Source organism: Poecile atricapillus, chromosome 8, assembly GCF_030490865.1.
Source record: "Poecile atricapillus isolate bPoeAtr1 chromosome 8, bPoeAtr1.hap1, whole genome shotgun sequence".
Taxonomy (NCBI): Eukaryota; Metazoa; Chordata; class Aves; order Passeriformes; family Paridae; genus Poecile; species Poecile atricapillus.
In genome coordinates, this window is record NC_081256.1 from 18,514,945 (window position 1) to 18,536,335 (window position 21,391).

A 21,391-nucleotide genomic window follows, 5' to 3' on the forward strand; every position below is an offset into this window, starting at 1 on the left:
ACCCCTGTGCTGAAACCATCTGGGACCCTTTGTTCTGAGGTTAGTTCCTTTGCCAGGGCAACAGAATTCCCAGGGGTATGCAGATACTTATTTTTGAAAAGGATGGAGATGATTTATTTCCCATGGGCAGCTCATTTATATTTTCCTGTTGTGTCCATCCTTGCTGCTTTTTTCCAGACCACTAGCTAAGGTCAAGCGACTCAGCCGCAAGTTGTGGCACAGCAAGAGCTCAGTCACAAGTCACTGGGCACAGATGGCACCACGTAAGTGATGCCTAAACATTTTAACTGCTCAGGGAAATTTCAGGGAATACCCAGTGCTGCAGAGTCCTTCAGGAGACAGAGGAGACTTTGTTTTCTACATCGGTCTTGGACCTGCAATTCAATCGGTGGGGAGGAATACTGCATGTCGCCTGTTACAGCTTTCTTCCCTTTACTAAAGACCCCTCAGCAATGCCACGGGGACTGTGCGGCACTGCCCATGATATTGGGGCAGTGCTGTAGGTCTGTGGTTAAGTGGTGCCTCCCTCAATTTCCCTCCCTCAGGATGGAAAGGCCATTTGTGTGTGCCTTGGGCTGATAAGCGCGTGCCACCTTCCGCCCTTGGGAGAGGCCCTGCTACGGAGGCGGGGGTGCAAATGCCCTGTTTCTCTCAGACCGCAATTGAATTTGAGACTCTTTCAGCCTTTGGCTTGTCACTCAGTAGCAGATGACAGCAGTGAGGACCAGAGCAGGGCATCACAGTGTGTCAATTTATGGGGACCGAGGGGTATCAAGAGAGGCTGGTGAGGTGACAGAGCAGGGGCTGTGAATGCCTGTCCCACGTGGAGGGACAGAAGTGTGACAACGGGGTGCCCGGCTATGGCAGAGAGCTGCGCTGCTCTACCCCCGCTCCCTCCTCGGGAGACTGCGATGAAACGCCTCTCCCCGCTCCTGAGGCCGTGCAACGGCGGATCTTCTCCACGGAGGTGATGCCGGGAGGGGCGAGATGAGGGGGAGCCAAGGAACAGCTCCCGCCCCGCTGCGGCCGGGACGCGCCGCCCCGCGCTGTTGTGTCCCCGCCGGGCGCCCGTTGCCGCTCCCGTCGCGAGCGGAAGCGGAAGCGGCGGCGGCCGCGTGCGGCGATGGCGGCCCGCGGTACCGCGCGGCGCGGGGCGAGCGGGGGGTCCGCCCGCGGCCCCGACCCGCAGGAGGAGCCGCCGCCGCCGCTCCAGGCTGTGCTGGTCGCCGACAGCTTCAACCGCCGCTTTTTCCCGATCTCCAAGGACCGGCCACGGGTGAGAAATCCCCTCTGGGTGCTGCTGCCTGCGCCGCTCCGGTGCCTCCGGGGCCGCCTGTCTCGGTGTGCACCGTCCCCGGGAGGCCGGGGTGGGCAGGGATCTGGCGAGAGGCCGGGCTGGGTCGGGAGGGGGCGAGGCTCCCCGACCTCCCGGGTTCGGGCAGCCCCCGCCGCGGCTTGTCCCGCCCTCCCGCGCTCCGACAGTTCTCGCCCGTGGGAGTTTCCATCCCCTCTGGAGAGGCGGCGAGGATCTGATTGCTGCCTTGGTGCTGTCCGCTTTTCCATATGGCCTGGCGAACTGCGCTGTTGGCTCCTCGTCTGTGGCTGGTGCAGGACTGGCAGCGGGTTTGGACAGGCTTGTTTCTGATAAAGGGAAGAAACGAAATCTTGGCCCTTGCCAGCTGTAACGCATTAAAGAATATGGCCAGAAAAATGGATGGGGGTAGTACTTTAATTATCCAACTCAAAAGGCTGTGTGTTAAAGGAACACGAAAACCATCTGGAGACTTTAAGTCTGAACAATTATCTTACCTCATTTGCTGATGAAGTGTTGGTGGTGCTTGTAATTATACACGCGAGCTCAGGCCTGAAATGAAACAGCACCAAGAATGAATTAAGGAATGGTATGGCATCACTCAGGTGTGACTCAGTAACTCAGTTTAAAAGTGTGAGTTGAGTTTCAAGTCAAGAGAGTACTTACTTCACTTTAGGTTGGGTTTTTTTCCGCTTGTTTAATTCTGGACACTCATATTCCTGTGGCTTCATCATTCATGTCTGACAGGTTTTTCTTGAAGCAGGTAAAGCCTGAGTCAGGGAATCAGCACTGTTTTGTTGTTTTTTTTCCCAGTCTTTGTCATTTATCTGAGTCTTCTTGAACAGTTTTCAGTGATAACTTCCTATTTTTATGCCTTTCTTTCTGAATTGAGGATCTGCCCCTAGAAGATCACAAATTAGCTCTTACTGTTTAGATCAACTGTAAAACATTTTTATAAAACCTGGTACGGTTACTTGCGTTATGTTTCTGGCACTATTGATCACATTATATCCCCAGGTTGAAAGGGCTGTTGCTGATGTTGGGGCATTGGGTGTTTGTTCAGCTATCTGTATGTTTTTTTGGTTTTGTTATTTTTTCAGGCTCTTTTACCTATGGCAAATGTGGCTATGATTGACTATACCTTGGAGTTCCTAACAGCAACTGGAGTGGAAGAAACCTTTGTTTTCTGCTGTTGGAAGTCAGCTGAGATAAAAGAGCATTTGCAGTAAGAATATCTTCTTTTTAGTTTTATCATGGAAAGTATTCATCTACCCTCCAACAAGCCTCAAAGGCCTCACTGATTCTTATGAAAACTGTAAGAGGCACCCTTTCAGCAGTGGTCTCCTATTTCAGAAAAGACTATTCCTGCTGTATAGGAGGGTGGTTGTGCAGTTTGTTGAGAGTTGAGTGTTGTGGGACTGCTCCTCAGTTCACCTTCTGAGTGTACCTGAGCCTGGCAATATCAGGCTCACTGTCACAGGATGCTCCTTGCATCCCCTTAGAGGTGTGGCATGCACTGGGACACTGTGTCCTAGTGTGTTGGTAGGAACAGCCTCTTTATGCATTCCTGATGGTTTTTTTCCTTCTTCCAGAAAATCCAAGTGGTGCCGGCACACGTCTCCCAACACGGTGCGCTTTGTCACCTCGGACCTGTACCGCTCCCTTGGTGACGTGCTGCGAGACGTGGATGCCAAGTCCCTCGTTCGCTCCGACTTCATCCTGGTCACTGGCGATGTGGTGTCCAACTTCAATATATCCAAAGCCCTGGAAGAGCACAAGTAGGTGCTGGAAGAGTGAACGCTTGCCTGGTGTGCTGAGTCTGTGGTCTGTAGCTCTCTGAGGAGTGTTCTCATAGTTCTGCCCTCCTTTTTCAGGTTACGTCGCAAGATGGAAAAGAATGTGTCTGTGATGACGATGATATTCAAGGAGTCCTCGCCTGGCCACCATGCCAGGTGCAAGGAGGATGACATTGTTATTGCCATGGACAGTGCCACAAACCGTGTCCTTCACTACCAGAGAACGCAGGGGCTGAAACGATTCCGCTTTCCTATGGTGCGTCTGGAACCTGGCAGGTGGAAAAGGACTGTGGTAGTGAAGCAGCCCACCCAAGGAGATCCTCCTTGAATGAGGGCTGGGGAACTGTCCTAGCTGCTCCTATTGGAGGAGCAGATGATAGGAAGTAACTTGGGGTAAACTGGCTTTTTCCCCCTTAATCTTTATTTGAGGCTTGGTGAAATCATGCTGGGACACACGTTTGTGACTCATTCCAGTTTGAACATGAGGCAGATGTACTTCTCACAGTTCAGGTTTTACCCTTTATTTCCTTTCCATGATGTAAAACAAGGAAATGAGATTATTTGTGCTATCGCAGGGGTTCCCAAATTGGGGTGCATATACCTCTACCATACACAGACTATTTTTACCAAATCATTTAGGTTGGAGAAGTCCTCTGAGATCAGAGAGTCCAACCTTTGATCACCACCTTATCAACTAGACCATGGCACATCCAGTCATTTCTTGAACACCTCCAGGGATGGGACACCGGTAGCTCCCTGGACAGTCCATTTCAGTGTTTAACAACCCTTTCCTTTTTGAAGTGTTGTTGAGCCTGACTTGGGGTGGAATTACAGAGCTGCAAGGAGTGGTACCTCCTATTACCTGTTTGTTGACTTAATGCAGTAAATGTCTGTGGAGGCACTTTCTCAATGAGATAGATGGACCAGATTTTTTTTTCAACTCAGAACTAAAGCTGTGTTTGTATAATATTTTCATCCCCAAATCAGTAGTCAAGAGGTTATTTCATGTCTTCAAATGGAAGTACAAATCACTGTAGGAAACCAAAAAGGAAAAACCAAAAGAAACAAAACCCAGCAACACAAAACTGACCCACAGCTGTAAAAATTGTATTTAGCTTTATCAGTGTTTTTCTTTTGTACAGTTGTAGCTCCCAGAGACTGAGGTAAGGAGCCTCCTGGAAGAAAAGTGATTGTTGGAAGTACAAGCTGTTTCTGGGAGGCCTGCACTTTCTAAGGGCAGGGGCAGTCTCTGCTGGCAGACACTCAACTCTTTGTGTGACCAGTCTGTGCTTGCTAAGATTGGGTTTAGTGTAGTTTCTAGATTTCTCTGATTCTCAGAACTTCAGCTAGTTTAATAATTCAGTCAATACTGCCCCTGGCTTATAGAAGCTTTTGGGGTTCAGTACTGCGTGGGGCACTCAGGTCATCTGAATTTTTTCCTCTATCAGAGTCTGTTCCAGAACTCTATTGAGAATGTCGAGGTGCGCCATGACTTGCTGGATTGTCATATCAGCATCTGCTCTCCACAGGTGAGCCTTGCCCTTCCAAGGATCCAAAAATCAGTCTGCACTGCTCCCTTGGTACTAGTGGTGTGCAGGGGCTTTGTGTGGCCTGAGTACCAGGTTTGGAAAACAACTGTCTGAGCTGAGGGCCTGGGTGATCATGTGGTGCTGCTGTGTGGAACACATGGAGGCTCAGTCTGTTTATGGCATCCGCTGCTCAAGCCCAGGCAGAAATACATGGTGGATGCATCCAGAGACTGTCTGATTTGGCACAGAATGAAACTATTTCAGAAAAAATGTGATTTCACTTTGGTAGAATTAACATCTGTGGAGCAGAGGTGGTGGCTGTGCTGTGGAGAAGTGTCAGTACATGTAAGCTGGTACTATGATAGGGTAACATTCATGGTTATTCCAGCTAAGGGTCAGTAACATATCTTCCAGATCTGATAAAGTTTGTCCACAGCCTTCCTTTGGGGGTGAAACTACAAAGTGAGGCTGGGCAAATTGCTTGGAAATGGTAAAGCAATGTCTTACCCCTTTTGAAAACCAGAATCTCTTCATGGATTCAGGAGGAGATGGGAGGGTCAATATTCCTAGCAGAAGGAGTCAGAGCTTTGTTCAAGACAAGACCATCACTTTCCTATATTGTATAATTTGACTCTGTGTTATTTCCATGTACTTTATTCCTGGCAGGTGGCTGAACTGTTCACAGACAATTTTGACTACCAGACACGGGATGACTTTGTGCGTGGTCTGTTGGTGAATGAGGAGGTAAGGAGAGGGTTGTTACAAGGGAGATCCTCTTACTTTGCCTTAGAGAACCTTCTGATGTGCTCCTGCCTCTCTCCCAGGTCCTGGGGAACCAGATCCATATGCATGTAACAACAGAAGAGTATGGTGCTCATATATGCAACCTACTGATGTACGAAGCTGTGTGCTCTGACATCATCCGGCGCTGGGTTTATCCTCTCACTCCAGAGATGAACTTCACTGATGACAAGAACCAGAGTTACACCCACTCTAAACACAATATTTACCGAGGGGTGGACGTGAGCCTTGGCCACGGCAGTGTGCTGGAGGAGAATGTGCTCATCGGGCAGGGAACAGTCATTGGCAGCAACTGCTCCATCACCAACAGCGTTATTGGGCAGAACTGTAGGATAGGTGAGTGCAAGAATGAGGGATGTACCAGCCTTGCCAGGCCAGGACACACATTTGTTGAACTTCAGTTTTTAAAGTGAGTTTGGCACTGAGAGAGGATGATATATGGGTTCTGATTGATTGCTAATGGGGAGAAAGGAGAAAATCTTGGTTTACTAGTAGAGGAAATAGATTAAAGTTTTCAGGGTACCATAATGAAGCTGGAAAGTACTTCATGCAAATGAGGTATTTCAGCAGCAGAGAACGCATGATCTTTACTGATCTAAAGTTATCAACCACCAACATCCTGTAAATAAGGGACATCTGTCCCCATTTTCATGAGCTGTTTCCTAGCAGCTCACTCCTAACCTTGCTCCCTCCTAGCTCACTCCTTCTTTGCCTTGCCTGGATTTTCTATTTTTTTTTTTTTGTGAATTGGCTGTGTTTGTCCAAAACTGAGATGTCAGTTGTCACTTTCAATTCTCTGTAGGGAACAAATTTGTCTTTCAACTTTGGGTAAGAAGTGGATGTAGGCCTCTGAAGTAAATTTTGCCGTTGTCTAACATCCATCATGCATCAAGGGCGTTGGGAGTCAGTAAGATGCTTCCTAGTGGACTCAGCAGTGTCAGAGAGCACCAGACAGCCTTCCTTAACGAATTTGTACTTGGTGTATAACAGGTGATAAAGTCACTTTGGATGGAGCTGTTCTGTGGGACCGAGTGCACGTAGCAGATAACGTGGAGATTAACCATTCTGTTGTCTGTGATGAGGCTGAAGTGAAGGAGAAAGTAAAGCTAAAGCCCCGCTGTGTCCTGTCTTCTCAGGTGAGCTGATTTATGTCTGTTCTGCTTTCTGCCTCTCTTGGTAGGTTACTCATCTTACACTGTACTATTCCAGAACACAGGGCTGCCCCAAGTCTTTTTGCAGAGGTGGAAACTGTGCTACTGCTCCTACCCTTTTCTTCCCTTTGCTTGGCTGGGACAGTATAGTATAAATGTACCCATGCTGATGTCTTCAGTTATACTTGTTAGGGACAGCTTGTCTGGAGGAGGTACTGGTGGAAGTACAAGGGCCAGTCAGAGTGTTTTTCATTAAGATATGTCTCACATATTTTCAGGTAGTAGTAGGTCCTGGCATTACTCTCTCTGAGGGCACAGTGATCTCTCTGCACCCCCCAGATGAGGAGGAAGAGGACGATGACCAGTTCAGCGATGATTCTGGTGTAAACAAGGAGAGCAAAGTGAAATTGAAAGGTATGAGAGTCTGTCTCCATGCACTAAAGCTATGCAGAAGGTTTTGTCTTATGTGGTCTTTTGGGATCTTTACCAGCCCCATGCCAGACACTGCAGGGCCAGGGTGCTTAGCGCTTCATTCAACCTGGAACCTATATGTTCTCATCAGGGCAAGCAAGGATACTCAGCTGTGTCCAAGGGCTTTGTCCTTGTGAAATACTGTTGCTACAGTGTGGGTTTGTCAAGGGATCTAAACATGATCTGCCAAATGTTGCTGCTGTAGGAAGGAGTAAGTCACTTGTCAAAGCATGTGAGAAAATCCAAGCTGAAACCCATATGCATCTGCAGGAATTCCAGCTCCTTCTTGATGAAGGCTATTTAGGGGCAGTAATATGCAGGTTATATCAGTCTATTTCAGCTTTGCCTGTAAGCAGATCCAGTACATCCACACTCTGATTGCTGATTCTTTTTCAGGTTACAATAAAAAGGATGTAGGCTCAGAAGGCAGAGGCTATCTCTGGAAAGCAGATGACAAGAATGAAGAGGATGAAGAAGAGCAGAGACAAAGCCTATGGGGTGAGAAGTTTAGTGTGGTCACCTGAAGGTGAACAGACAAGCATGTGTTGGGGAAACTGGCCGAGTGGGATGCTGGTGGTGGTGTCTAGAGCAGGACTTGAGCTTTGTGAAGCAGACTGGCTCCATGTAACAGCTATGTGTGGAGGGAGGGTGAGAGGTAAAAGCAGGTCATGGAACAGATTCTCTCTACCTGTGCTCTGTGGAAGGTGTTTGTTAGATATTTGCCTTACACTAACACACAGAGCTGTCTGTGCTGGGAATGCTGCACTATGGGTCACTCACCAGGCCCTCCCTCAGATGGGAATATGCTTTGGCTATTCAAGGTGCTGCTGGCTTTCTTCCTGCCAGTGGCAGGGTCTGCTGACATTGCTCCACTATGAGTCAGCAGTCTGCGCAAAATGCAGTTGCTTCTGTCCCTGTCCTTTGTTGTCTGCCTGCAGACTCCCAAAAAATCCCATTATCCTAGTGCCAGCTGTAGTGTTCCCTCTGCAACGAATATAATTATCTGGACCTGTAAATAGAAGCTTCCTTGCAAGGACAGATAGTTGCTGACTTGGTTGGGAAGTCCCTGGGACAGCTGGTTCCTCATGGCATGTGATAGTTGCAGCTTTTTAGTGCTGAATGCTGCATCTTCTCCTTCCTCAGGCCCAGTTATGCACTCAGAGGAAGAGAGCGAATCTGACAGTGACCTGAGCATGGGCTCTGAAGAGCCAGACAGTCGGGCAGCTTCCCCTCAGCTGGATGACATCAAAGGTGAGAGGGGCTAAAGAAGTACAGTGACTCGGTAGATAATGCAGTGTGGGAGGTTTGTGCTGCTTTCTCTGGGTGTACGGGAAAATTCGAGCATCTCTATGCTACGTTGTTTCCTGATCTCACTTCCTGCGTTTTCTACAGAGTTCTTCAGTATTCCCCGTATCACTACTGGGTTAACCCAAGGCAGTCAAGGGTGAGAAACTAGACAAAGAGCCTCCATCTTTCTCATCCTCATCACTGGACCTTCATGAAAGAGACCTCCCTGAGTTGTCTGTTTAAATGGCAGTGCCATTGCCTAATTTTAGAGACTATGGGAAGGTCCAGCAGAGTTTCTCTGTATGGACAGCTTAGTACTGTAATCATTCTGGAGAAACAAATGTCCTTGTAGGAGCTGCCTCTTTTGGCAGAGATGCTTTGATTTTCTGTTTTGTTGTGTTAAGCTTATCTGGATTTGAAAGAGATTCAGGCCAAATTGGAAAAACTCAAAAACTTTCTCATGTTGGAATATCACCACAAAGGAAATGAAACCAATAAATTTTAGATTTGAATTAATGCTTTCAATTATGGGAAGATGAGGTTTGTCTGAATAGGAAAGGCTAGATTGTGAAAGTATAACAGAGTCTTCTCTAAAAGGCTGCAGAGGTAAATAGCTTTGTACTGGTTTCTGTGGATACATCAATGATATTTAGTAGGTGGTTTCCTTTGTTTGAATTATATCCCACTATTTATAAGTATAGTTGCTGTGGGTTTGTGTCAGCTTACAGAGAACAAATAGACATCTGTGTCAGAATGCTTTTTTTGTGAAGGGCATCATTCCTTCAGTAATGAGCAGTTTGAAGAAGCTGTGCTTTTGCCTCAAGTCTAACTGCCTGTCCTTTCTTTCATTAGTTTTCCAGAATGAGGTTCTGGGTACGTTACAAAGGGGTGAAGAAGAAAACATTTCCTGTGACAACCTGGTCCTGGAAATCAATTCCCTCAAGTGAGTTGGGGATGTCCTTAAGCATCCTTGGGGCATCCTTAGGGATATTGTTCCTTATGCTGAACAGTTGGGATTGACAGCAGACATGTCAAAAGAAGAGGAGAAACCATGTGAATGCCCATTGTTAGACATTTTATCAGTATGGAGCATGAGAAATGCAGCTTAGACATCATGACTGAATGACAACAGGAGTTGATGGAGAGCACCAGCTGCATGTCTAGCATCCTTGGTGGTTAGGCTTTTCCTGCCCCTTCTCTGTAACAAGAGATGGAATTGCTGCTAAATAACTGTGGACTGAAGAGAACAAGCCAGTTCTTGGTACGACTGCCTGGAATTTCATGCAGGGTGTGCTGCTCTGGGCATTGCAGCATTCAGCCACCTGCCTGCAGCTGGGGCTGTACTATGGTGTGGCTTGTCCACAGTATTTTTACAGCAGCAAGTCTAGAACACATAATCAGAGTGCGTTTTGTCTAGTGTTTGTCAAATCTAAACCTGTGGGCCTTTATTTGTGAAAGAGCATTCCTACAGCACTCTGGTAAATGTGAGGGTGCTGTCCCTGCAGCAGCTTGTTCCAGTTGTGAAAACAGATTTTCAGGACTTATGCAGGGCCTGATGAATCAGTGATAAAGTGATTTTATTGTCTGAATATTTGCAAAACCAAATAAACAAAAAATAGGTTGAGAAGATGAAAATGAGACTTACTACTCTATCTCTGTGAATAGCCAAATGTTATGGGGTTTTTGCCTTTTTCATTGTAGGTATGCATATAATATTGGCCTGAAGGAGATGATGCAGGTGCTCAGTAAAGTGATCCTGGAGTTCCCACTGCAGCAGCTGGATGCAAACCTGGACTCCCAGAACTATTTCTCAGCACTACTTCCTGTGAGTCCTGCTCTGTTTGACTCTTCCTTGGGCTTGTCTCCTAATGTGTAGCAGTCTCTCTGTGTGCCCCAGGTAGTTCCTGTCTGAGAAATCTCTTTGGTTAAGCCTGGAGCCACTTGAACTCCTTGAGTTCATGAGCCTCTTTGTCTTCTGTAGAAGTAAGAATGAACTGAAACTGTTGTTCCTGCTTGACCGAGCTCAGCTGAGACTGCAGGTGTGGGAGCTCTACTTCAATACCTGTGGTTATTTCTGTTGCCTGTGTGAGACAGTAGAAGTGCATCATTTGTAAAAGAGAAAAGAGAAGGTCTGGTAGAGATGTCTTTACAGGCTTGCATTCCAGCAATGTGGTTCTAAACCCTCTCAAGTCCTGTGCCTGGGACAGTGGGGAGCACAGTGGGGATCCCAGTGAGATCCTTTCCGAGGTCTTCCTTGTCTGCATCCTGTAATTGGTGACAATTTTTTTTAAGCCAAATGTAAAGGCATGATATCGTAGTCCTTGTGCAAAGATAAAGTTCTGCTTTCTTTCTAGGGAGATGGGTTGTATAGTTGGGTGTACCAACTTCAATTTCCTGCCTTATGGCAGACAAAATAGGGTAGGATCTGTTTTTAAAAGCAGTTTTCTCTTAATGGTTTTGTTCACCCAAGCTGAAGTCATTGTAGTATTTTTGTCTCTTTGTCCATTTATCTATTTGACTTTGCAAACTCTACAGATTCTGAAGATGCTCTTTCAGAATGAATAGGTCTGACACATGTCTGGGGCAGACTACTTCAATTTTTTAGGACTACTTTTTTTTTTTTTTTTAGGAGATTGAAAAGAACACTGAACTTCCTCATAATCTTTTCTCTGAGGAAGTATGTGCTTTCAATTGATGGGAAAAGATGGAAAACTAATTCTCCTTTGTGTAGGTGTAAGAATGCTACTTAATTCACCTCTTGGACATGTGGAGATGCCTTCTGCAGAAAACATCCGTGTAAACTGATCTATTCTTCAGATGGCTTAGTGAGATTTTGCTGCTCACTCTGTTTAAATTCTGCTTGCTTTTGTTCATTTTTCCAGACTGTTTTCTTGAATAGCATGTCCTGTCCTAGAAAAAGAGAATTGAAGGAGGAGGACTGAAGAAAATGTTGGAGCACGTGTTGGATTCTAGGTGGAAAGCAGTACATCTAGACAACAGCTTGTGTGGAGTTGGTAGCTATATAGAATAGTGGGATTTTTTTTATCCCAACTGGGATATGCCATCTCTTGGTCTCTCAGATTAGGCTCCTACTCTAGCATGAGCAGTAAAGGAGAATTTCACTGCAGCACCCAGTCAGAAGATGTTGTAGTCTGGGATGAAACATATAAATGCATAAAGTTTTGTGTAATTACCCCAAACCCCTAGAAGCTGAAGACAATGGTAGTACATGAAAAGTTTCTCTGCGTAACTTTGTCCATATATTTTTCATCAAAGGAAAGCTAATGCTTATGTTTAGCAGCAGAAAGAGCAAGTCAGCTCACCTTAACTGAGAAGTAGTAATAATCAAATTGTAATGTTTAGAGTGGCCATGTGTCATGTCATGGTGGCATTTGTCTAGGCAGGGAATTGTGTTCATTTATGAAGTACAAATTACCCTTAGATTTATCAAAGAAAGCCAGGTGTCAAACCAACAGAACATCATGGCAGCCAGTTTCTCCAGATTCTCCCTTGTAAAGAACAACCAAGAAGTTTCCTAGAGAATCCTTCTCTGGGACAGTTTGTGCCTCAGATGATGCCTCCACTGTGTTCAGGATTGCTGTCCTGACTTTCTGCACTGCATTCAGCAGGAGAACAGTGTCCTGGTGAGGTACAGGTGTGTTCACTTGCACTCATGATGTTTGTCACTGTTACAATAACCCAGTATTTGGGATGAGATACACCTCTAATAGATGTAATGAACCAGCCTAAAAAGGCTTATTAAACACACATCACTGGTCTTCTGAGGCAGCAGCTTTGTGTATTTACCAGCAGTGCTCTGAAAAGACCCATTCTTTGGGCAGAAGTTGTACAGCATCTGGAACAGTGGCTTCTCTGCAGCTTCCGATTCCCTGGTTAGCAAAAAGTACATTAATTTACTAATTCTTATTTTCAGTCTGCAAATCCCAAGCCCAGGCTTGGTATTTGGTTAGTACATAATGAAAGCAGTTGCTGCTGAAGTTTGCAGCTAAAACTGCCTCAGGCAATAGCAGTTTTGGGCTGAGAGCTGCTCATGATGGAGTAGTTATGGAAAAGTGTTATTTTGTGTGAGTTGAGGCTACCTGCATTCTGAGAGTGATGGGTATCAGAAGCCCACTGAACCTTATAGGCCTTTTTATGTTTCTCACTCTCTTTGTAGCTCAACCCTAACCAAGAAATGCTGAATTAAGATGGGTTGTTTATGTAAAACCTATGTCAGAGCAGTCCCAGGCAGCTCAGGAGGGGAAATGGTGGGAATGCCATAGTTGTGATGTATGGTTTGACGTGAAACCACAGTATGTGGTCTGAAGTGCTGATGAGCCCCTGAGCATGATGCTCTAAAGTGTTGCAGCAATTTTAGGAAACAAGCATCTGGTAAAGGATATTCCTGTGGGTAGTTTTTTCAGATGAAACATGGAGGCTTGAGAAATAGAGATATCCAGTTTGATGTATGTCAGGCATCTCGTTCAGTTCTTGTACAAACTGTAAAGGAGAGAAGGTGCAGAAATAGACCTTTCCTAGAGCTATAAACCTTTCCCAGATCTGGGATTCTGTAATTGTGTGCATGTGAACACACTGTGGGATTGCTTATTTGGGGACCAAATGGATTTCTGCTTTCACTGAAGCCATTTATGGTGATTAGCACAGTTGCTGTTGTGGTCTGACAGGCTGGAATTACAGTTTTGTCCATCATGTTTTGCACATACTTCCTGATGGTGTTCTGTGCTGGTGGTAGGTATAAAATGATCTTGGTGTTGAGACTGTCCTTCTGACAAGAGAGCTGGATCACAAACCTCTTTGAAGTTGTTGGAATATTGTTGACCAGATTTGATGAAAAATGAATCAACCTGTCAGAGAAATCTCATTGCTTTCTCCAAATTGTAGATTGTTTTGAGGAATTACCTGTGTAGAGTCAAATCTGAAAAATTGTGATATTGTCCATAGGCCTCTCTGTCAGGTAACTTTCCAAATTTTCAGTGTTTCATCAACTCCACATTGCAAGCTTCTAATTCTCCAGTTTAGATTTTCATGAAACTCCCAAAATAGCCTCTCTGGTCATACAGGCTTAGAGGATGTTTTTCCTAGGGGCTCTGTGGGGCTGAGCCCTACTATCCCCATTAGCACCAGTTACAGTGCAATACAACTTGACATAGTATATTTTTACTTCTTTCCCTTTTCCAGCAGCAGGCACACTGAATTGAGTCGTGGGGTTGTGCGTGTTTTCTTTACAAATAACCTCCTTTCAGAAACTCAATAGCTTCTGGTTAGATTTGTGCCTGCTTATGATATAAAGGTGTTAATAGAAAGGTATTACAAAGTGTTTCTTAGCCTGGAAAGAACTCAGTAGCTTTACTGCAGTGGAGGTGAAGATTCCAAAGAATAATAAGAATGAGGAAATGGTTGTAGAGGAGGGAAAATTAAGCATTTTGCTAAACACTAAAGTACCTCCTGTAAATATGCCACAGAACCCTCAGTTGTTTTATTGTGATACTATGATGATCAGGATCATTCTATGCTGTTACTGTTGTTCCTTAAACCAGCCAATGTACCACTGCACATTTTGTTTGTTTGTACTAATCCTCTTCTTTGTTTCTGCTTGAGGCACACAAATTCTAGCATGGTTGCATAACAAATGTGTCTGAAGAGGTGATTGAGTGCAGTACTACTGAGCAGAGGAGCACTGTTTCCTAGCTCAGGCTACCTTTGGTAGTCCTCACCAGCCTGGTGCTCTCCCTCTGTCAGGTCTACTGCCTGTTAACAGTTATCCCGGACAGTATAATGCTGATTAACCCCAAATGTAGGTGACTAAAAGCTTCTTCATCACACCCCAAGCCCCTGTGGATTGCCAGTTTCCCTTCAAAACAGACCAGATGTGTTCTGTAAGGAGACACTGCTGAAGGCACAGCAAACCAGTGTATCTGTGCAAGCATGCCAGGGGTATAGTTTCAGGATTGCCTGCTGTTGAATTACTCCATTTAAAAAGATGTGGAACTCTGATTTAATTTCCTACGATGTTTTTGCAGGGTGGTGAGGTCATGATGTGGCCAATGAAGAATTTTTGTATCTTATCCAAGTTCTGATACCTTTTAAAATTTTTATGGACAGGGATCTAAGTATTATCTCCTATCCCAGATTCAGGTCACTTTGTGCTGCTTTGCAGAGCTCCCTGCTGCATATTTCCCAGATAGGTACAACAAGGGAAGGAGCTGTGGGAGACTCAGAAATAGTTTGAAGAGGCAGCACTAAAATTATTAAACTTAAAACTTCAAGAAAAATAAGCCTTGGAGGAGAGAACAACTAATAGTGTAACAACTTCTTGCCCTTCATCCTTTCCACCCATTCCCTGCAGCAGGCTTCAGGATCCAAACAAGCCTCTGGGCACACAGCAAATGTGTGATTTGCACTTAGGGGCTGCTCTGACGTGTTCCTGTTTTAGGGGTGGTTGTTTTTCACTGTTCACTTCTACTCAGCTGGTAATTAACCTGGCATTATCTTTTTCTATGTTGCCTTATTTGTCCTTCTGCTTTGAAGGAAAATTCCACTGAAATGTCAGCTGCTCTGTGGGGGGAGGCTCTGAGTAGCATGTAGGTATCTCTCCTTATCAGTCTGCAGTGAAGAGATTTTGTTTGAATACCAGACTCCATTGAACACATTTATTGTGATGATCTAGTATTCCATCAAGAGAAGCAAAAATAAGAAAGCTAATAGATATCTTGAAATCTTAGTAAAACCGGGTTCTGTCCTCACATGTGAGACTCAATAGCATCTGTTTCATGGACAGCAAGGGTCAAATACCTGACGTAGTCAGCTGAATGGTTTCATAAAATGCTTCCCTGGGTCACTTTCCTGGTGTAACACAGCTGAGACACAGGGCTGAGTGCAGCCATCCATCTCAGCTCAGGCGCTCTTCTGTGTTTTCTCCCTGCAGCTGTTGAAGAACTGGACCCCGTTGTTTAAGAACTACATAAAACGAGCATCAGATCACTTGAATGCCTTATGTGCCATTGAAGAATTCTTCTTGGAACATGACAGTCTCTGCACATCGATAGCTAAAGTGAGTATCTGCTCCCAAACCTCTTTTTGCTAGATTCACAGTGGAATGCATCCTATTTACATAATCACCTCTCTGCTTTAGGGGAGAGAATTTTGGGGTCTTGGTGGTGAGGGTGTGTAGAAAATCCATCTGTAACAATTTATTTAAAAACAAAAAAAGTTCTGTGTCTGCCTGTGCCTCTGAGGGAGCACAGCTGAGGGTGAGTATTAATTACCACCCTGCAGCCTGTGGGGAGCTATTATTTTGCAGCTTCCAACATAGATGTCCTTGTTGTGTGACGCTGGAAGAGGCAAGGCCAGAGATTCACTCAGTTTATCTCTCCATGGTCCCTGGGATCTCACTGCTAAATGGTTTATCCTACTTTGGAGTGCAAAACAGAAAAGCTGGGAATAAAAGTGGAATTTTATTCAGGCTGAGCTAGTTATGAAATTGGGAGTAAAGGGAATCTGCCATGTGGCTTATTATCTGTCTCCCCACTTCTGAGAATTTTCATATATTCCTCCTCACCATCCTTCACAAATATTTTGTCCCTGCGTTCTGTCTGCCCTATCACATGGAGAGCATTTGACTTGGATTGCAAGGCTTCTTTAGCATCAACTCAGGAAGCCCCTGTCTGTTTCGGAAGAGCTCTCCTAGAGCCTGCTTAACTCTTTGATTCCTCAAGAAAGAGTAATCCTAACTTATGCTACCAGTGCTTCTAGCTGATGGCAAAGCACTTAGGACTGGAGCCAAAAGCCTTCAGTTTGGTGAGCCAAAATGTCCTTGAATTACAGCAATTGTTTGGCATGTGTCCATTGTTCTAGGGGCCTGGGTTTCCCTAGAGGCTGGGAATTGAAGTGACACTTTATATTCAGAGTTGGCAGCCAGCTTTGTTAGTGCTGCGCTGCAAGGAGACCGACAGCGAAGTGCCTGCTCTGCCTGAGCACAAAGCATCCTGAGAAAGCCTGATCGTGTGTCCCCCTTGCTCACGGGGCAGGGGCTTGAGCTGACGAATGACCAGTTGTTTTTGTCACCTGCCATAAGGCCCTGCAAAGAGAGAGCTGGCAGGAGGAGGGAGCCTGGGGTGCAGAGCTGGATAGGTTCATGCTCCTCTGCACGTGTCACTGTTGTATGTAAGCCTTCATCAGTTGCTCATTGGATCTGCTTTGGGCATGGTGTTTGGGTTTGCTTTAAAAAGAACTTACATCTTGAACTGATGTCCTCTGTGAGCCCTTGTTGCCCACTGCTCTCAGTCCTAACCAGCATCCTCAGAGCTGAAACTAGTGGGGCTTCAACTTTGACTCATTATGTGTCACAGCATCCGTCAGGAACATAAGGCTTGGTGGGAGAATCATGCTTATTTTTAACAGTAGAAGGAAAATGAAGCAGACTGAGTGCCTTCTGGTGAAGACAGAGCTGAGAGACACAGCTTACGTGCAAGCTTTGTACTTGGACGTGAGCTAGTCCCAAAAGAGTTTATAGAGAGCCTGTTGCTCTTTTCTAATTGATGCAGGTGCTGATGACATTTTACCAGCTGGAAATTCTGGAGGAAGATGTAATTCTCAATTGGTTCTCTTTGCGGGACACGTCTGACAAAGGAAAGCAGCTTCGTAAGAACCAACGGGTGAGTCACAAAGGTGTTGGGAGAGGCCACAGTGGGGGGAGAAAGACAGACAACAGCTGCTGAAAGAAACTTCAAGTGAAGTTTGGTGTCACTGTCACCTTCTGTGGAGCAGCTGCCATCACATAGGAGGCCAAGAAACACTGCACAAAACCAGTGCACTAAGCAACACAGATTTGTTCTCCAGAGCAGACATTTCTGTGCATTCTGCCATAATCATCCTGTTTGGATGAGGAATGGAGGTAGTATGAGGATTGTTTCTAGTGGGCTCTCTGTAGCACAAGGCCAGCACTTTCTGGAGTAGCAGCACGGCTTCTCTAAGCCGACACCCATTTGCAATGGGCTTTAGGCCAATGCCCTGTGTGCTGGCCCCATGCAATTCCTTTGAAGCTTTCATTCCTGGCTCAGCAGTCCCTTCACATATATTTCTAAGCATTTGCTGTACTGAGTGGTTTCATTTGGCTTCTGTTGCAAGGAGCATATAAACTTCCCTCCTCCATCAGGCAGAACTTTGTGCTGCAGTTTTGCTGAGCCCTGTTCCAGTCCTCCTCCCTGGATCTGGAAGAGAAGTAGAGGAAAAAAAGCCATCTGAAGAACAACTTTGTTCAAGACCTTTGCAAAGTCAGCTATTAGTATAGGTCAGCAGTGCTTTCAGCTGCTTGTTCAAGCCCAGTTAAAATGTAAAATGAACTGCCTTTATAATAGCAGTTTCTAAGGGACAAGTTTTTTTCCCAGCAGAGTTTTCCTAACATGTCAGCTAAGGTGAAGCTGCCATCAAACTTTTGTCTTTTTGCTCAGTGTTGGAGGGATTGTCTGACTGGAGGAATTTCCTTTAGGAATTTAATCAGTCTGCATTTGTCTGTGGTATCCCAGTTGTTTTTCATCTAATTGTATCTCTCTCCCTCAATCTGCCTTCATTTCTGTTTGTTCTGGAAACATTCTCTTTCTTGTGCATTACAGTGATGCTCACTCACACAAGTGTATTTGTTGAGCATTTCCAGCATCCCTTAGGTGTCAGTTGTTACCCAGTTATGTCTTATTCTCTCTGCAGCTCCAGAAGTTTATCCAGTGGCTGGAGGAGGCAGAGGAGGAGTCGTCTGACGGCGACCAAGACTGACACGGTGGCTCAGCATGAGAAGAGGCTCTCACTGCCTTTCTGGGCCAAGTGGGCAGGGCAAGATCAATGCCAGTGCATGGTGTGTAGATGTGGGGCCTGACATCGAAGTGACTGACAATCCCATCATTAATTCAGTTGTGTGTTCCCAACTTTGCCACTTCCCTCCCTCCCTCATTTGCACCTTATGTTGCAACCCAGTATAAAAACTATAAGGGAAAAGCAGGAGGCGGTGATACCTAAAATCCCTCTGGAGCCTGGATATGATGTACTGTAAGCTATTTTTGGGAGGTCCTTGTTACTAATACAAAGGGAGAGAGTAGATGCAAATGCATACGATGCCCCTGTAGACCTAACCATCAGGGTTGTGGAAGAGTGGTCATACAGCTAAGGTATTTGGAGTCATTGTTGCTTCTGGAGCTAAGGGAACTCCTGCTGAAGAGACACTGGCAAGGTTGGTGAGTAAGAGCATGTGGATTAGGGTCTGGAGTGCAGGACTAGAATTCAGGTGTTCTTGTGCCTGGAGAAGATGCAATGTCTGAGGATGCCCAAGGCATTTTGCAGCCTAGAAGGCACTTCTGTGATCTTTACAAAAGGGAAAATCTCTTGCCATCTGCCCTGTTAGGATCTAACACAAATTGCACAGCGGAGTTGGTAAAACCATGTGTTTCTGTAGAACTGGGGGTGATGTGTGCTCAGCTTCCCCACAGGGTTGGCTGATGGTGGATGGCTGTATGGATCACCATACCCTGCACATATCATTCTTCTGAGCCCCCAGCTTAGCAGGCATGTTTTAGAGAAGTGTCTTTTTGGTTTTTTTTTATGAAAAGGGAGCAGAGGTGCCTGGCTCCTCCCACTGCACCAACTACACTTGGGTTTTGCCCTGGGGGCATTGACTGCACCAGCTGCTTTGAGGAGAATGCAAGTTACTAAGTCCTGCTCCAGTGTGAAAAGGAGCGAATGGTATTTCCTTCAGCAGCACATGGTCTGTGTATCCACATGATTTCAGTTACATAAGCTTGCTTACTTCATGGCTGTTTATTTATTTGAAAACTTTCCTCAGACAGCAGGGAAAGTGCTGCAAACCCACTGTGAGGCTCTGCAGCTGCAGAGCAGCTCGGCAGGCAGCAGGGAGTGCGTGTGCCTCTGGCTCAGACAATGTGTGGCAGCAGCAAGGCCTTTAAGAACAGCTTACTTGGAAGTGTCACTGTGCTGTGTTCTCCCCTGCTCTCAAAAAACAGAGTGAAAAGGGTACCACAACCATCAGCTTGTGTTCATAGGTGGGTTATTTGTTGGATGTTCTGACCTTGCCTCTGCCCCTTCAGGAGGAGCATGGAATAAATCCTTTGCAGGGGGAAATGCACTGGAGCTGCCCACTCAGGATATTTACTTGGCCGTTCCGTGGTGCCACAGTTGTCAGTGAGGGGACAGCATTGGATGCTGGAACCAGGGATACTGCCTCTAAAAAGCTGATGTTCAGGCAGGGCCATCTTGTGCACTCACTATCAGTTGCCAGGATTGTGCATAAATGTCCTTGTTTTCTGACATTGCAAACTCTGTCTTGTAAATGTTGGGGAAATAGTTGGTTTCTGAATTTTCTGTATCTGCCAATATTTAATTCAGGGAGCAAATAAAAACTATCCTGGTGTTACCAGCTTCTTTCCTTTTTTTGTCTTGGAATTTTATGTCTCCAGTCCCTGCCCCTGAGCAGGGCTTCATGTGTAAGTTAAATAACTCAACACTGCTTTTTTCTCAGATTTTAAGCACACAGTAGGCAGGTAGGAAATCAGCATAGCACTGAATCAATGAAAGTGTTTGGTGGTAACTCATGACCCCTGTTTGCAACTAGAGAACAATCCATTAAAACTTCCGAACTTGGAATCCTGAAGTGGGTGAGGTTTGGTTTTGTACAGAATTATGTTGCAAAGATGAACCTTAAATTTAAAGAAATGTTATAATTTCTCATTATGGGACTTGATGGCTGATATGTCCTGCGTTGTGCCCTCCTGATGTTGGGAAATAGGAGTTGGCAGAGGCAGGGGAAAGGCAACTGCAGAGCCCTTAGTAAAACCATTTACAAAACAGTGGCAAGACTTGGTTATTTTAAAATTTCTTTGGACATCTCAAGTATTTTTTTTTCCTTTTACAGGGTAAAAATGACTTAAGAATAAATTTAACATGTAGTGCTGTAAATAGTTCAGTTTGCCAGAAGTTCTTGATTATTTCTGCCAAGTAACAATTACACTTTTGTTTTTACCACATTCCTTCCTCCTTTGCTCCAACTTTGTGGTATGAGCTGCTTTTTTACCTGGGAGTTAAAATCCAAGGGGAGAATGTTGCTCTATGGCCATATCCTTCAGGCTCTGGTAGTGTGTGTGGTGGGGTAGTTTTACAGATGCCAAGAATAGAGTAGCAAAAAGAAAACAAATTAGGACACTTGATACTCTCCAAGGTGGAGTTCTGGCATGGTGCAGCATCCTTATTTACTGATATGTGTGGTACTTTTTAAAGGAGAATTTACTCCATTGCTGAAGTGTAGGATGGGCTTGATGCTTTCTTACTGGTTCAGTCAAGATGTTTTTTTGGTTGGAAGACTAGAAATGCCTTTGAGAGCAATCTTGAATGTGGAATCATTGCTGCCCATCTCTGAGCAATGTAAGCAATAAGTACTTTATTTTCCTAAGGCTATAATAATCAAGTTGTTTTACTTTCCATCAGGGAGGGAAGGGGAAAGGGGAAGGGAAGGAAAGGAAAAGGAAAAGGAAAGGAAAGGAAAGGCATTCCTGTATCAAGCCCATAACTTCAGTTAACAATAGTAATCCTTTTAAAAGAAGATAATAGTTTGGTGTTGGTTAAAGGTGTAAGCAATGGAACTCAAGTACATCCACCTCTGCTTTGGGCTGTTCCAAGGTGCACTAAATATGTCTGAAGCCTTTGTACTCTCTAAGGAGAAACAATGTTATCAATGCTGCAATTTTTAAGTTGCTATAATTGCAAAAATAAGCTAACAGGCAGTTCAGAAACTCTTCCTTGAGGACCTTGGAGTGCACAGCATAATCCCCTCCTGCTAATTTCTTTGTCACTGTATTAGTGAGTCATACACCACAAGGCCTCTGTGAGCAGTGAAACCAATCTATCATTGAGTCTATTCTGTCACTTGGCCTGTTTTAAAAGAAAAGGCAGCTGTAGCAATGAGATTTCATCTATTACTACCCTGGGGGGTGTGGTACCGCTCCCCTGAGCTGCATGTGCTCCTTT

General features: G+C 45.2%; 1 protein-coding gene across 1 annotated transcript; it reads left to right on the forward strand.

Moving 5' to 3' along the window:
* The first annotated feature begins 1,090 nt into the window (after positions 1–1,090).
* On the forward strand, positions 1,091–19,787 carry EIF2B5 (eukaryotic translation initiation factor 2B subunit epsilon). Its single transcript, XM_058843502.1, has 16 exons — positions 1,091–1,276; positions 2,413–2,537; positions 2,905–3,090; positions 3,187–3,364; positions 4,557–4,637; positions 5,304–5,381; positions 5,462–5,774; positions 6,429–6,574; positions 6,868–7,003; positions 7,457–7,558; positions 8,204–8,311; positions 9,200–9,290; positions 10,049–10,172; positions 15,294–15,419; positions 16,912–17,022; positions 18,071–19,787. The coding sequence occupies exons 1-16, from the start codon at positions 1,124–1,126 to the stop codon at positions 18,134–18,136; spliced, it is 2,124 nt and encodes a 707-aa protein (XP_058699485.1). The 5' UTR covers positions 1,091–1,123; the 3' UTR covers positions 18,137–19,787.
* Positions 19,788–21,391: the final 1,604 nt, after the last annotated feature.

Bases quoted from the DNA above. Each gene is read 5' to 3' on its own strand.
- EIF2B5 (XM_058843502.1), top strand. From the start codon at position 1,124: ATGGCGGCCCGCGGTACCGCGCGGCGCGGGGCGAGCGGGGGGTCCGCC. The intron at 2,538-2,904 runs GTAAGAATATCT...TCCTTCTTCCAG, and splicing joins GAGATAAAAGAGCATTTGCA to AAAATCCAAGTGGTGCCGGC. The intron at 7,004-7,456 runs GTATGAGAGTCT...ATTCTTTTTCAG, and splicing joins GAGCAAAGTGAAATTGAAAG to GTTACAATAAAAAGGATGTA.